We start from the raw sequence: 16,793 nt of genomic DNA, 5'->3' as shown, positions 1-16,793 counted from the left end.
ACAAGTGGAATTACTTTCTTTAAAGATTTTCTATGCTGCCACATTAACTTTGCAAGTTCGCAGCTAAGGTTTTGAGTTGTCTGTTCAAACTCCCTGTGTTTGTAATCAGTCAGTTGTGGGACCTCAACACTTCACTCTGGATGTGCAGAGACACCGGGGGAGCCCCTGGGGGGCTCGAAAACCCTGGAATGTTGCCAAAAGTGTCTGGTGGCTTGACTTTGATCCATCTAAAGGGGAAAAATCTGTGTGTGAGGAAATGAGAGCTTCTTGGGTGTGAATAGTATATTTACAGGAGGAAATACAGATTTTAGAAAAATAGGTACAGGGGGGATCATGAAGGCAAGATGGAGGATTCAGGGTGTGGGTCCTGTGTTCTTTCTTCTTCATGTCTTCCATTTTGTGTGGTGATGTTGGCACTTTGGGATTGGTTCATGGTGAAAGTACACTTGTCTATAAGGGTGAATAGTATTGGGAAATAAAGGTAAATATGATACACGTAAATTTCACTATAAAGGACACAACCGCCCTGTGAGAGGGGGAGAGTGCACTTGACTGTCCTGCTGAGCAGACCTCGGCTGGGCAGAGAGAAAAACTTTGTAGATAAGAATTAATAAACAAGATTGAAGACTGAAAATCTGAGAGTCCAGACTCATCCTTCGAAATCACGGCCACCCAGAACCACTTTTCCCGTGTCGGGGCAGAGACAAATAACAGCGGACCCCGACAGTCAGTCAGTCAATCTTATAACACTGGTCCAAGTGTAGAGTATGCATGCTCATTATATTCCCATCCTGGTCCTAATGCCATAGTTTGTGCATATGTGGAATAAGAATGTTGAAGGCTTTGCCATTCCTTTTTCCTTGTGAAACCCTGGCCCGGTCAGATGAGGTTTATTTAATCTGTTTAGCTCAGTATCACCTTTTCACCTTTTCTTTCTCAGTATCACCTTGTCTGTCACTACTAGTTCTTTGGGAGTTATTGTTTTAGTTTGATTTGGTTGATGATTTTCTAATGATTGCTGAAACCCAATCAAAAAGTAAACGAGAAAAATAGTAGTCACAGCCTTGAAACAAAGGCGTGTGGTTGTGATTCCTGCTGTGTTATCCTTCTGGAGACTACCACATTTCAGAATAGTTAAACATACCTTTAAGGCACTCTTGTTTATTTCCCATGTTTATGTAACCTGAGCAAAGGACATGTTTTCTTCAAAATATTTGCAACAGAAAACCTTGAAGTACATTCTTTGTTATCAGGAGGTAAATTCCAACATCCTCCTTTGGGATAGAAGTCAAAATTCTGTTGAAAGACTTTCAGTGGCCCAAAGGTGTACTTAGCCCTTAGCCTGTGTCTTTCTCAGTCTGCAGAAAATAATTATTTGCCTCAGTTATGGTGCCCTTGACAAGATGTCTCAGCAGTAATAGGATAGAAAAGCAAGTGACTCTAGGTTTTTTTCCCAGGGCTTATTTTTCACTTGCCTTTCCAGGACATAGTTATTTTATGATCAGTTCCTAATCCAGAATCATATATCTTGCTTCTCACACCTAGATATGAAAAAGTGCAATTTCTAATCTTTACTTTTCGTGCTCTTTCATAAGTAGTGGTAACACAAAAAGAAAATGCTTTCATGCCCGTGTGAAGAGACATCTATATCTGCTTTTTGTCTGAGTTGATCAGGAAGGTTACAAAGTAAATTGCATCATCTTTTTTTAAAATCAGTTCCAAAAGCATTTAATATTTTGCAGTCTATTGTGGCACCCCAACACAATAACAGTGAATCACTGTATTTTGTGAGTCACAAAATACAGTGATTCATTTACTTCAGGAAGCAGCGGTTTCATGTGCAGTTGCCTCTCTGGACTGCAATGAGAGTTTTAAATAGTATCAGATAAATCCCCCTACACTTTCTTTATTCTTGCCGGTCCTCTGATTAGGACAATAAGGAGAACAGGAGCTTCAATTCTTTTTCTCAAAAGGAAATTCTGAGGTAGCATGTGACTATCAAAAAAACCTATTATTCTTGGCTATTAAATTTTCAGGCTTCTTTATGTAATAAATTATTCCCACAGTTCAACATAATCTATAGAAAACTGCTTTCCTCTTGATAAAATTTGCCTTTTCACAGCATAATTTTACCTTGCTTTCAAGTTCTACCTTGAAGGCATTCTGGTTGCAAGAGAAAACACAATGCATCCTTTGTACTTTTTAGAGGAATTTAATTTCAGAGCTCCAGCCTGGAGCAGTTGAGAAGAAAAAGACCAGTGGGTTGAGGCTGCCTTTCTGTCACACACCACTTTTTTTCCTTCTCAGTTGAGTCTGATTTCAGTCCGTGGACTTTCAGGCATGTTCATGTTCATGTGCTAGACACCATCTTAGCAGTTGCGCCTGTTTTTCATCCCGTTTGTCTCTAGGTTCATCTTTCTTTTACCTTTTTGCATGGTTTTGGTTGGATTGAAAGTGAAACAGATTTACTTTGTTTTTAGAGAAGAGCGATTTTGGCTCCATTTTTCTGAAGTGAAAGAATGCTTGGAGGCCATTGTGGAGATCTGAAATCCTTCCTCTCAAATGTGAAGGTTGTGGTTTTGGCATGGGCTCCAAAACTGCAGCTGAACCCCAAAAGAAGATTCACATTAAAGCCTTCATATGCAATTGTCTGTGAAATCAACAGAAGTATAGCTTTGAGTCCATTTATCTTGCCCATTTCTATCACGTTTCCCCTCTTCTGGCAAGATCTTCAGGTGAAATATATTCTTCAATCCTGGTGCTTTCTAGAGTTCTCAAAGCTGAAGACAGTGCAAGATGATTGCTGGCAAGAGCAGTCCAATTTCTTTTGTGACTCTGGCTTTGTGAAGCTTGGTTCTTAATTCAGATCAGGAACTACTCTTATAGGATCACTGTAGTCACATCACTGAGGTTATTGCCAATGCTAAAAATTCTTTAGTGGAAATAAATTCCCACAGTGGAGCGTGTATATGATTGATCATAGAATTTGGAATTCAGAACTCAGTTTTTGTACATAACTGCTAGTTTTATGAAGAGTTTCCTACATTTTCTGGCCATGAAACTAGAGAAAGAAAGCAAGCTTGAGATTTTCATTAGGAAGAAAGAGTTCTGGATGGTTTTTTTAAGGGTATTCTCTAAGAACTCTTTTTCAAATGAATGTGGGGAGAGCCACACAACCATTAATAAGATAAACAATATCTTAAAAGATACAATGATAGTATAAAGGTGGGTGGTTTTTGTTCTTTTTTTTTAATGTTATGTAAATAACCTTTTTCAGATAAGGATTAGTACCTGTTAGATGATTAAATTATCCAAACTGAATGACCTTTTTCAGTCTAAAATTCACTGTAAGTGTATATTAAAAATTCAGACAATGGATAGTATTTTGTCTATTTTCAGACATTATCTAAAATGAAATAATGAATATTCTTGATTTGTTTCTTTTTCAGAATTACAAAAATTAGGCTGACTGTGCAAAGATTAAGAATGTAGGAGAATTGTAACAACTGTACTGAATGCCAGATCTGTTGCAATTGTTTTCAGCATTTCATCTGTGTGATAGAAAATCTTGAAATTTCATCAATATGTACACATATGGTTTGGGGTTTTTAATGTAGAATTTCTACTACAAGCTCTGGAAAGCCTTCATATATCTATTCCCCCAAACCAGGGGAAGTTTTTTTTAAGGCCTTTGCTTTTGCCATTAACAAAATAACTGTATGTTTAACCAGATTTTTAGAATACTTTGTGCATATCAACCACCCAGGAATTTTATTTTCCTTTCCTTTCAGAACCAAAACATGAAAAGCAGGCTGACGCTCAAGATACAGGTGTATACCTATATATATATATATACACATATATATATATATATATACAAAAATATTTTAGGCAAATTAGCATAAAGATAATAGACTTAATCTTGCTGTTTATATATGTTGAAGTACACAATCTCTGTGACCTTCAGTCATGCCATTGCCAGTTATGGCAAAGGTTCGTCAGAGCCTGTATTGTTATGAAGTTAGATTTTTGCCTCTGAACTGAGAAACTTTGTTCTAATATGCTGTCCTTGAGGATTCATCTTTAAGGTCTCACCCACACAGAGTGGGGTGTCTGAGGCTTTTAGTGGACAGCTGGGCCACAGTAGTTCATCACAGACACTGCTTCTTCAATGACCCCTCCTCATAACCCCGCAACCGGTGTGTAACATCTTTCAAAATGTACAGGCTGTCAGTGCTGGCTCTGCTTTGATGCAGACCTCTTGTTGGTGCATTTGTCTAATTAGTAGAAGCAATTACAGATTATTTGTCTGCAGTATTCTCTCTGGGTTCTGTATACTTTGTTGTTTTGAAATGCTAGCTCTTTTGAGAGTCATAACTGAAAAAACCTGACAGTCATTTAGTTTAGAAGGAAGTCAAGAAGTTCTCTAGTGTAAATAAATTGTAAGTATCTGTTTTGTCACCTTTGTGGTCATAATCTTAAGAGGACAGTCACAGGAGTTAAAAAAGTGCCATATTAAAAGAAAACAAAAATAAATTATTTTTTCACTAGAATCCATTAAGTTGTAGAATTTCTTTGTTGTGCTTCAGGAAGGAAATTAGGACTCTCAAATGAATTACATGTTTATACAAACAAGACTTTTAAAGTTTATAGGTATGCAGGTTTTTTGGTTGGTTTTCACTTATGTCTAGGAGATGGGGTTGATGCTGCAAAGCAGGGGCATATGAGTACTTGAATGTATTTAGAAAGATTAAGATGTGGTTTTAAAATTTCAGTTATTGTATCAGAATCCAAACAACAATTGCTGAAAAGGTAAAATTTTGAAATAACTAGCTGATGAATAGAAGAGCTATTTAGTGAAACAGGAAAGAATATTTACAGTGTATTTTTTTCCCCTGGAATTCATCAAAGTGTCTGCTTGTTAATGTCAGGTAAACATGTCTACCTGCTGGCTGTGTTCTTTTGTGTAGTGTATAAGTTTCATCGCTTGAGGGCTTGACTTCATTCTCGCTCTGAATTGAATGTTTTCTTAGCTGTTGAGGACCTTTCAAAGGGGGTGAATGAAGCCACAGGGCCAGGTATATACCTTATAATTGTGATCTTAGTGTTTTGGTGAAATATATATGTTTGAAAAACAGATTAAAAAAAAAGGCAAGCTGATTATACATGTTTTTTTCCTTTTTATACTTATAGAGGAAATTGTTGAAGATTTTGATATTGGTAAAGACCTCTCAGGTATGAAATTTTATAGCTTGAAAAAACTTTTTTCTTCCATTTATATTTATTAACATAATTTTTAAAAATCCCCAAACAAACAAAAGAAAAACACAGCAGAGAATAGAATAATGGAATAGTTTGGATTAGAAGGGATATTTGAAGATCATCTTGTTCAATCTCCCTGCCATGTCTGGGGACATCTTATTCTTAGTCACCTTGCTCAAAGCTCTGTCTAGCCTGACTTTAAACACTTCCAGGGATGGAGCATCCACTACTGTGCTGGTCAACCTGTTCCAGTGTCTCACCACACTCATCATAAAGTCTCCTCTTTTTCACTTCAAAATATGTTGTCTTGTTGCTCAGGCTTGAGTAAAAAAATCTCTCCATCTCTTTAACAAGATCCCTTATTGAAAGGCTGCGGTAAGGTCTCACTGGAGTCTTCTTTTGTCCAGGCTGAACAGTCCCAGCCTGTCAGCCTGCCTTCCTGGGAGAGGTGCTCCAGCCCTCTGATCATCTTCCTGGACCTCATCTGAACCTGTTCTAACAGGTCCACATCTGTCTTGTTCTAAAAACTCCGGAGCTGGATGCAGCATTCCGCAGGGGGTCTGGGGAGAGACTCCTCTTCAGATGCATCCACGGATGCACCTGGCCTTCTGGGCTGGGAGTGCACACTTTTGACTCGTGTCCAGTGTTTTATCCACCAGAATATCCAAGTCATTCTTCACAGGGATGCTCTCAATCTCTTCTTCCCCCAGTGTTTATTGGTACTGGAGGTTGCCCTGACCCTGGTGCAGGACCTTGTATCTGGCCTTGTTGAACTTCATGGCATTCTTGTGAAATGCTTATTCCATTGCTCAAATTAAAGCTCTGTGGAGATTTCCCACATTACTACTCAGAAAGGTTGTGTTGTAAATTTTTGTTTTCTGTATTGTTCCTGAAGAATTTTAAATTAATAATGTGTTAAATGTAATTTAAAGATCTGCTCTAAGAAGTTAAGCATTTTGTTAAGGAAGTTTTTCTCAAACATGATGTTGGTTGAGTCAGCTAGAGCAAAGCGATCTAAGCAGTTTATCCTGAGCACTGTGTGTAGGATTTGATGCTATATTTATTTAGGTTTTCTGTTTAAAAAATGCATTCTTGTATGATTCAAAGGGATAACGTACATTGTTTCACTCAAACAACAATTGAAACTAAAATCCTTCTGGTGTGTGCAGTAGAAATGTATTTCTAGTAGGCAAATTTTTGGATTTTTAATACCAAAATGCATTTAATACCATTTTTCCTACTCTCCAGTTAACTGAACTCTTCCTTTTTGTTTGATACTAATTCAGTCGTGTGGCTGTTGGGAAATAAAAACAAAATTAAGAAGGTAATGTGAATAACTTTCAACACTTTTTTCTATCTAGGAATAGAAAGTAAGCAAACAGAAGATGATGTGGCCATTGAACCAGAGGAATCAGGTTTGTATATTGTGTTTTCCATGCATTTTCTACTTTAAAAAATTAATAATTGGGAATGATAAATACTATGGAATAGGATTCTGTGCTGCAATAAAAATACATTCATAACTTTTTCTGCAGCTATTTTCTTTCAAGGACAAACATATCTGTGTTTTTGGAATCTAGCATCTTGTTCTTTTTAATGACATATTTAGTGGCTTGGAAAGGACTCTTCAGTTTTAGAAGTCAAGAGTGCTTTTTTACAGAAAAACTTGTACCAATAAAAATGAACATATTTGGTTATATGATGGTAATGAAAATTTCTTTTCCATGATCTGTTTTCCACCAGCCAGTCAGGTGTGCATAATCAGGAAAGAGGGTATATGTAAGGAATAAAGTGGAATGTCTCTTAAGCTTTGAGCTCTTCATTCATGGTCTTCCCAATCAGAGAAAGTATTTCCCCTCTTCAATTCTTCCTATTATTTACAACCAGCATCCTGGCTGGTTGTACATAATAGGTGAAGTTTTTCTGATGAGACTGAGTCCTTCCAAGCATGTGTGCAGACTTCAGTTTATTAGCAGTAGTAGCACTAGGTGATGTGTGACATGTCTAATTTGAACATACATATAGAAATAAAAGTAACTGAATTTTGAAGTCAAGTATTTCACAGTTATATCTAGAAAGATAATAGGTATATATAGATGTTTTCTAAGCCCATGCTGTAGTAGCATGTGAAACTGGGATGTGTGTGCTTTGGAAAGTATAGTTTCAGAAATTTGAAGTATTATTTTTGAAAGTGTGCAGTCCTACAATAGGCTCATTGGCCTACCTATGTATGAGTCTATCTCTTGGAAAAAGTTAGCCAAAGAAGAAGTTTGCATCCCACTTCTGCAAAAGTAGTATTACAGAGCAGTCTTATTAGGTCACTATGGAAAAAAAAACAAAAGGAGCTTTTTGTAAATATTTTGGAAGTCGTTGAGTTTTACATTTACATTTTTTACTTACAGAGAAGCCTGTTAAAGCTGAAGATTATTCAGATGATGTTCAAGTCGGTAAGTCAATCTTGGATGCTTGGTTTTTTTCCTAAAAAAGTGAAGCTGTAGCTACATGGAAATTAGTAATCAAATTACTTTGCAAAGGGATATCATTATTGTCAAAGTTGCTTCTTGGTTTAGAAGCAATAATTTTTCTAGTATACTTGATAAATGTCAATGATAGTTATTGGGTTATATGAAAGCATTCCAAATAAACTAAGTTGTTTTAATTTAGAACTTATTTTTAACAATTTCACATAGAGCTGAATACTTTTGAAAGGAAAATACAACAATTTCAGGTGTCAGTATGTGTGTACTTCCTCTCCAAAGCAATTATCATGGACAGTGATAGTGTTACTTCTCTGTGTGTCAGTTGGATCTGTTGGAATCTGACAGTGGCACATTACTGGGGCATTGATCTGGAAACAGAGACTGTTTTGTCATGCCATCACATTTTTCTTGGTATAACTGATTTTAACAACAAGAGCACTTCCAGTTCTTCAATCTGTTGCCTAACAGTAGTAGACATGGATTTTACTAAAACCATTTTTAGCATGGATAAGTGGCTTCTAAATTCAAGAACTGCATATTGTTATGTTTCTTGGAGTTAATTATTGCAATTTGCTAGTTTGCTTGTTTTACCTAACTAGTTGTGTTGAGTGGAACACAGAGTTGTATCTCAGGGCAGTACATCAGAAAAGCTGCAATCCAAGACTAGCTCTAGCAGCTGTATTTTTGTTTTGTGCTGGTTAGCCTGACCCCCTTTCTAGGGGAGGAGGAGGTCTATGCAGGAGCTCTTACAAGATGTGGTGCCCAGAGAGTTCTGCGTTGTTGTTGTTTTTTTTTTTTTTCTTTTTCGATACAGTATCTGTATTTGGTTCTTAGTCATGTCAAAAGTAGCCAAAGAAGTGAAGAAATCACAGGAGGCCTTTTGTGGTTGTCCAGTACAGATTGGAGGCATGGTTTAGTTCATGTTTGAGTTTGTATGCTGAACCTTAGCTGTGCGGTTTGAAATGCTCGTATTGGTGCATAACTGTGTTGTCTGCAAGGTCTTTCAGAGCTGTTTATCACAACAGCCATGTGGTGTGTTGGAAAGTTTGAAGCCATAGCTATTATTTAATAGATGCATTAACTGAAAGTGTTTTGTTTCATAATGAATATGAAGTATTCTTAACCAAAGCTTATAATCAGTGTAGAAACAAACAGTAATTATCTTTGACAGCATGGGCAAGAAGTCCAGCAAAGGTAGTCTTCACTGAGTTTGTTGTGCATTAAGTTGGAACTGGAGAAGAGGAAAATATGTTTTCTCTCAGAAAAGGTTGCTATTTAAAGTTAAAATAACAAAAAGACCCTTAAGAAGTATTAAAAATTTTCAACAGTAGATAATTCCACTACACAATGTTAATTGAGGATATTGAGATGATTTCTTGAATTACAGATACTATTTAAAAATTCAATTCAACATAGAAGTGCCAAGTTGAAATCTTGGGGTTTTGGAACCATATTTCTATCAGTTTTTGTATTGTAAATTATGGCTCGTCTTGCAGCTGCAAATTAATTTTTCTACCTTCACAAAAAAAACCCCAAAAACAACTTAGGTGTTTTATATAGTAGTGATGGATTTCTAAATATGCCATTTTGAATCATAGCATCATTTGGATAGCAAAAGACCCTTAAAGTCAAGTCCAGCTTTAGACCTAAAACTGGCAAGTCCACCACTAAACCATGTGTCACCCAAGTGTCATATCTACACATCTTTTAAATGCCTGCAGGCTGGGGACTCCACCTCTTCCTTGGGCAGCCTGTTCCAATGTTTGACCATCCTTTTGGGGAAGAAATTTTTTCTCACACCAAATCTAAACCTCTCCTGGTACAACTTAGCACTGTTTTCTCAAACTATCTCTTGCTACTTGGAGGAAGAGACTGACCCTCACCTGGCTACAACCTCCTTTGAGACATTTATGGAGAGCAGTAACCTTCTTCCTGAGCCTCCTTGACTCCAGACTAAACAACCCCAGCTCCCTCAGCTGCTCCTTATGAGACTTGTGTCCAGACCCCCCCCGCCAGCTCTGTCCTTCTCTAGACTCACTGCAGCACTTCAATGTTCTTCTTGCAGTGAGGGGCCTAAACTGGACACAGGATTCGAGATACAGCCTCCCCAGTGCCAAGTGAAGGGGAATGATCACTCCTCTAATTGCAGATGTATTTGCAAATAAGATAGTGGAATTGAACCTAGTTATCCGCTCTCCTTTTGTAGTATTGTGATACTGAGAGACTCCTTGCCGTTTTCTAACACTGCTAGAATGAGAAATAGCCTGTTCTACTTTGAAATGATAGGTATTTCTGAATAAATCTTTTGGATTTATTCTTTTTTTTACTTGTGGTTGTTCTCAAAATTGGTGCAATACACCATTTAAATCACAAAATTACCTTGACGTCTATCCTGGCATAGCTTTTAGAAACAGATAATAGCAGCAGTACTCAAAGGAATTAATTATTTTCTTTTTCTCTTCATAGGGAAAAAGTGAGGGAATCAATCAAAATGTGTTTTAAAGACACTTATTACAGTAATTAAAGACACAAGTAATTACTAGATGTAGTCCAATGTTCATGATCCTTTGTTTAGGAAGTAGAAAATGAAAATAATTTGATCAGCACAAAATCTGAGCACTGCACTAATTTAAGAATCCTTACAATTTGTGTAGTTATGTGGGAACCACTCTGAGGGCAGAAGAACTTTTTCAAAAAGTCTTATTGTTTCAGCACATAAAATTCAAGTAGCATCCTGGGAAACGGACAAAAGAAACATAGAACATGTTTATGTCATTAGTTTTACTGACAATTAATAAAATTTGATTAAATTATTAGTTCTTCTGCTATTAAGTATATTTACCTGTCTTTTTTGTGAATATTTCATTTTGAAAGCAACATTACTCTAAAATTTTCCTCTCAGATTGACATTCATGTTTCCTGGGTTTCTTTTATATCCTCTTTGTGATGGAGGATTCAGTATGGGAGATTTCGTTGTCAGGAGTCTTTCTTCTTTGTTTGTGATTTTATTTCATCAGTTGTTCAAAGCTAATATTTCCTGTTCTCTAAGCAATAGCAAACATAACTTCAGGCAGAGTGAAAGAAATTCAGAAATGTCACCATGCATTCCTTATTCTTCAGTAGTTTAAATTATGCAACTGCATATGAAGCATGGTGGCACCAGTTTGTATCAAGTTTGGAGCAGTTTTTTGGTTTTTGCTAAAACATAGGAACTTAGTTTTTTGGAAAGAAAGCAGGAGATAGCTCAGAGATTGAATTTCGCTGTTAGGAACATTCTCATATCACCAGAGAAGACACTGGGTGTGGGATTTGCATGTGCTGGAGTGCAAGTCAAAAGTTTTTTGCTGACTTCAGGGCACATCACAATAAAGTTCATACTAGTCAAGTACATCCTAGGTACCTGTAAGTCCTGTTTTCCAGTTCTCTGAGTTTACTTCTGAAATTACTGCCAGTATTCTTTTCCAGGTGTGGGACACTTCTGCTGTTATAATCTGCGCTTTTACAATCTAATGGACTTCATAAACTAATAGTTTGATAAACTAGCTTGAAATTTTACTGATTCGGGTTTTCTGGCTAATCCTGCTTTACACTGGCACATAAATTGCAGTGGTTGTGATAGAGTGGTACTTGTTAGACACATATTTGAGGGAGACATTGCAGGTTTAGGGGGCACCATTACTCTCTGTATTTGCTTGTATGTGTTTAGATTTAAAATATCTACGAGTTGCTCCACTCCTTCCCTTCACCTTATATCCTTGATGTTTTTATAACTCCACATTTAGTTTACCAACTGCTGAAACCCCTTATGTGTAGAGAAGTTTCCAATTTAGAACCTTGACCCTTCCTCACTCCCTGGCTCCTCTTTTCCAGTTGCCTTTAACTTTAGCAAATAAAACCCAAAATCAAACCAACACTAAAAACCAAACCAAAATCGAAATGTTTAAATGGATTTGTGGCATGGCCTAGATATTCTTTACAAGGTAAAAATAGTGCCATATGGTAATAAAAATACTTGTTTCCCACCTTATACAGCAACTTTGTGTATATTCATTAAGGTAGCTCTTAGAAATGATAGCTTTTTTATATTACTCTGATACAAAGTTGCATTTTTTAGCATTTTAGATTTTTTTGTTATTGTTTTAGAGGAAGTTGTGTTTTGGTTGGTCCTTTAATATAGATTTCCCCTTATTTTTTCAGATACTTAAAGCTTCAAAAGAAAAGTCCCTACATCAGGAGGACCAGTCCTAACCATACGCTACAAAAGGGGAGCAGATGGTTGAAATAGACTTATGATGTAATTACCAAGCAGTTCAGGGTTTGGGGAATGAACACTAAGATGTTGTAAATGGGTTTTAGCCAACTGTCATTTTAGTAAGCATTTTTAACACTTGGATGTTTAGTTTACATATCTGTCTGATATTTTTTCCCTTGGTCAAGTTTAGTGAATTCATTATTTTTCTTCTGTGTTTGTGACAAAGTTACAGCTTAGAGCTGCATTTCATGTACTGTTTAAGCAACTGTTAATATTCTATTTATAACATAGCAGCAAGTACATTTTTTTCAGATTTTAATATATATCTTTTGTTGTGGATTCATACAGTATGTACAGAGCAGTTTGGTCAAAAGAAACATATGATGTTATGAATTTTTAAATGTTTCATAACTGCTTATATAGAATACAGCCTAATTGCATTTTATTAAAAAACACTAATCAGGCACACTCTATGCTGTGAAGTTTGACTTCTGTCTCTTTGCACTGATGTTATGTCAACAGTTAACAACATGAATTTCAGGTGATTTTAAAATACCTTAACAAGGTATAAAATGTGTGTTTAATTCATACTAGTAAAAGGCCAGATTACAGAATTACAGTTTCAAAAACCTGTTATGTATGAATTAGCACTTTTTATTTATGGTCATCTGATTTTTCAAGCAAAAATGTCTAAAGACTAGATGCTAGCCTGACAGGAAGTCAGTGGAGATTGCAGCAAGATTGAGTTGCTGGAATCAGGTTGAATTCAGTGAAATTATTCCATTTTGGTTCACCTATCAATATAATGATCTCAAAGCTGGCTTTAATAAGCTTTATGTTCAGTAAATTATTTTAAAATCAAATTTGCATGAATACTTGATTGGCAAATTTTATTTTAAAAAAGTAGTTCGGAAATTCAACCTTAAGAAAAATAGGATGTCAGAATTTAAGACCTACACTTGTGAATGCTCTTAAAAATGGTACATCTGAAATTTAGGTACTGTGAGTGATTTAGAATTTTAATATAACAGGTGTGCTTTTTACCTGTTCTGTGCTGCTGTTCCACAATTACGAAGACATATTTCATTCTTTGATATTTTGCATGTGTTCCTTTTTGGCTCAGGAATAATTGCTGTGATTTTAGGAAGTTGCCAAGCCTGTTACAGGAACTTAGGAGAAATAAAGTAAGATAAATTTATAAAAAGAAAACCAATTTGGTAACCCTAACAGTTGGTTGCCTTTTGGTTTACAGGAAGACTTTCAATTTCTGTAACACTGTTTTGAAGTCAGGGTTTTCGAAGCTTACATTTGTAGTGAAAGGGGCATCATACATGCTTGCCCTTTTTTTGGGTTTGGGATGTCAGTAAGAGTCCATGTGTTACATCTGATCAACAAATACAGGTGTCCCAAAGTGATATCTTTAGACTTTTCAGGAAAGCAATAATACTCTTTGACTGTGATGTGTTTGGGATGGGATATTCTAGTAAAATTACCTGTGATTGTGAATTGCAGAGCAATAATTTTTACAAAGCCATATTTTGTGAGGTATCTTGGGAATTATATTGGAATGGTGAATGGAGGACATTTTATATAACAGTGGCAGCCTATTTGTAGAATTATGGGACTGTGAGAGTATATTACGCTGTGATTGCATTTTAAGTATTTTGTAGCTGGGTATGTGATTTTACGTGCTTCATGTTTACAAAAATATGCCAAGCTGAGCAAGGTCAAGTGGACTGTTGAAAATATGTATATTTAATCCATTTTAATGTTTGGCTGCAATAAAACACAGAAGAATATCTTTGTCTTTCTAGTGTCATTATTTATTCCCAAATGTATTAAATATTAGCTATAGGGATAAGTATTTGACTCAGCCACTGATTAATATTTTTTAATTGTGAATTTGAATATTAAAAATATATATTTGAAAGTATTGTTTACAAGGGGCAAGTAGCAAGTAAAATTAATTAGTTTTATTTCTGGCTGCTGTTATGTGAAGGAAATGAGCTAAGGTTTGTGTCTTCTGTAATTGTGTCGTGATTGTCCTTTCGGAGTATTGACATTCTGCAACCAGCTGGGGCTGAATTTTTGATGTTCCATGAAACATAATTTCTGTTTGTAACTTATAATGGATGAGATAGCACTTCTTGACAAACACAAATGTGTGGAAAAAGTGATATATCTGTTTTGCATACAGAATATTATGGTTATGGTCCATAGTTTAAATCAGAAATCTGATAAGGTCCATTCAGTTCTGTGAAAGCAAAAATCTTCATTGGCCTATTCAGTTTTCAGACACCTTCATAGCTTTAATAGTCTGATATTGCTGAATAGTAGTTTAAGAAAAAGTCAAAAGATTGCCTTTTCCTTAATATTTTCACATTGCTACATAGCCACTTGTTATATGTCAGTGAATCTATGAAATCTTGGATTAATTTGCTTTATTTGGAAATCACAGGAAGAAATACCAGTAAGCAAAGAGTAGAATACTAAAGTTGTATTTTAATACTGCCAATATATTACAGTTTAAGTGACTTTTTAACATTTTATGTAATTGAAAAAGTACCATATCATGGCATTTCTTTCAAGGAAGTAAAGAAAATAGCGAAGATTTCATACAGTAAAGATACTGAAAAATGTAATGATTTTACTGATCATTTGTAATTTTCCATGTTTCAAAAATTACATATCTGTAAATAATTTGTATTGTGCATTTATAGTGTTGATTGAGATTCATATAAAATCTGCAAGGTCTGAAACACATTTTTAATTGCGACTTAGGTTGTTCTCATATGCCATCAAACATTTAGTTGTAATATGAAAAATAAATTTATTCTTCCTAGTAGAAACCTGCTTGGGAGTCCCTGGTGCATTCCTTATATTGTGATAGCACTCCTAGCCTATAGAGATTAGCTAAAGCTGTTTTGTCAGTGATTTTCATCTTGAATTACTTTGCTGGAAATGAGGACATTGAGTAAAGAATGAGAGTGGTTTGAAGAGCTGAGATTTTTTTTTGTTTGTTTGCTTGAGCTACAGTTGGTTTAAGTTGATGAAAAAATAGTCTCAAGATTTATTATCATTTCCCTGTCTTTGAGAGAGCACATTTTTAAGCCTTTGTCAGAAATAGCATAATTAAAACCTTTTGCACCACTGAAATATGCTAGGGATCAGTGTGGAAGGAACAAAGCAATATGTGCTGAAAATGATGCTGAAGTGAATTCTTAGTGAAGTGTGAATTGTTAGCTTCAGAGCTAACAAGATCAAGTTGTGATGAATTTCAAAAGCAGCTACATAGGAGGAAAAGTGGGAGTATTTAAAGATCATTGGAGAAGCTTTGGTGAAGTTGATGGCAACTAATTTAGCAGAATACGGGTTGAAAATAGTCTGAGAGTTTGAAGAACTGATTCTAGTGTATAAATAGGTGTAGAGGGCTGTGGGTTATATGTTGAATGAGTCTCAGGAATAAAGAAATGTGAAGCCAGACAAGAAATGGGAGATGGGAGCAGCCTTTAGAGTGATGAGGTCATATACATTGTTCTTCCTGTAATGGAAGAGAAGTTGCAGAAGTAACCAAGATGTGTGCAAGCAGGTTATCCAGTGACCCAGAATGAAGTAGAGAGAAGAGGCCAGGTGAGAATCTCAAGTGTTGCTGATAAAGGAGAGGATACATAGAAAATGGGTGGCTAACTAGCATGATGTGTCATGGTAATGAGAGGTGGTAAAAATAGAAATATGAGTGAACCAACTGGTTTGTGTGAAAATTGTAAAACTAAACTGTTATTTCATCTGGGGCTGCATTATTGCTCTTCTAAAAATATAGTGTTTTGTATGACATATGACCATTTTATTGATTGTGTGACGTGCAAAAAAATACAGAAGCCAGGGTTTTAGGAAGTACTGCACAATGCTTTCATTAAGATACTGCTACAGTAATAATTGTTCCTAGTATGTAATTGACTCTATAGATCTTTTGTCATTTTTTACAGTCTAATTGACAATCTAGATCTCATTATGTAATTGAAGAAGTGAATGAATTTCAGTGTGATCATATTTATTTAATTTACCATATAATCAAGTTAATGCTCATTCTGCCTTGTACTGAATATAAATTAGAGTTATAGTGTCCATATATTCAGGAATAGCAGTTGTCAGCCTGTAGAAAAGGATGAAATTAGAGTGTTAAAAATTTTGATTTCATGTGTGTGCATAATCCAGTTTCTTTATTAAAAAAATGTAATGTTTTTCTGCATTTTAAAATGTCATATTCACACTATAATGCTTCTGAGCAGTCAGTTTAAAAAGCAGTAAAGACTGAGTATTCAGACAAGGTATCTCTAAATTACTTGGAAATTAAAGAAAATGTTTTTTATATACATAAGAATACTTCAAACAGTCTATGTTAAAGAGGACAGTAACTAGCTAAAGAGGCAGCAGACCTCCCTGTTTAGTGTCCTCTAAGTTTATCAGGAGGAAATATTGGAAGCTTATTGGGAAAAAAAATGGAAACAGAATAACAGTGTTGGAATTGTGAGGCAAGATGCATGGTATGTTATAGAGTAGGGCAGGGTCAAAAAGTATTTAGGGGGAGGAAAGATTTTTCTTTCTGTATCTACCACCTTCATGAAATACACATACATGATTTTTCTCCAGGATTTAGTTTGCTGTTGCTGTAGACTGTCTGAACGCTTATTTAACATCCGCCTCTGCAGTCAGATGTTCGCAAAACACCTGTTACATTGTTTTAAAAGGTGAAAAAAGACAAAAGCTTCCAAGTACCCAAGTCACTTCTAAAAATGAGA

The 16,793-nt window shown here is 35.6% G+C and overlaps 1 protein-coding gene across 3 annotated transcripts in view; it reads left to right on the top strand.

Moving 5' to 3' along the window:
• ASPH (aspartate beta-hydroxylase) overlaps window positions 1-16,793 on the top strand; it is a 114,497-nt gene that overhangs the window by 46,730 nt on the left and 50,974 nt on the right. For 2 of the 3 annotated variants that reach the window (XM_041412810.1, XM_041412809.1), the window contains 2 exons: window positions 6,624-6,677; window positions 7,665-7,709. In XM_041412810.1, the coding sequence (XP_041268744.1) occupies window positions 6,624-6,677; window positions 7,665-7,709 (99 nt within the window). Of the gene's footprint in view, window positions 1-6,623; window positions 6,678-7,664; window positions 7,710-11,939; window positions 13,793-16,793 lie in introns of those variants that run through there. The other variant, XM_041412811.1, reaches the window with a different exon arrangement.

Source organism: Onychostruthus taczanowskii, unplaced genomic scaffold, assembly GCF_017590055.1.
Source record: "Onychostruthus taczanowskii isolate IOZ18803 unplaced genomic scaffold, ASM1759005v1 scaffold4, whole genome shotgun sequence".
NCBI lineage: Eukaryota > Metazoa > Chordata > Aves > Passeriformes > Passeridae > Onychostruthus > Onychostruthus taczanowskii.
This window is presented reverse-complemented; position numbering and strand designations above follow the sequence as displayed.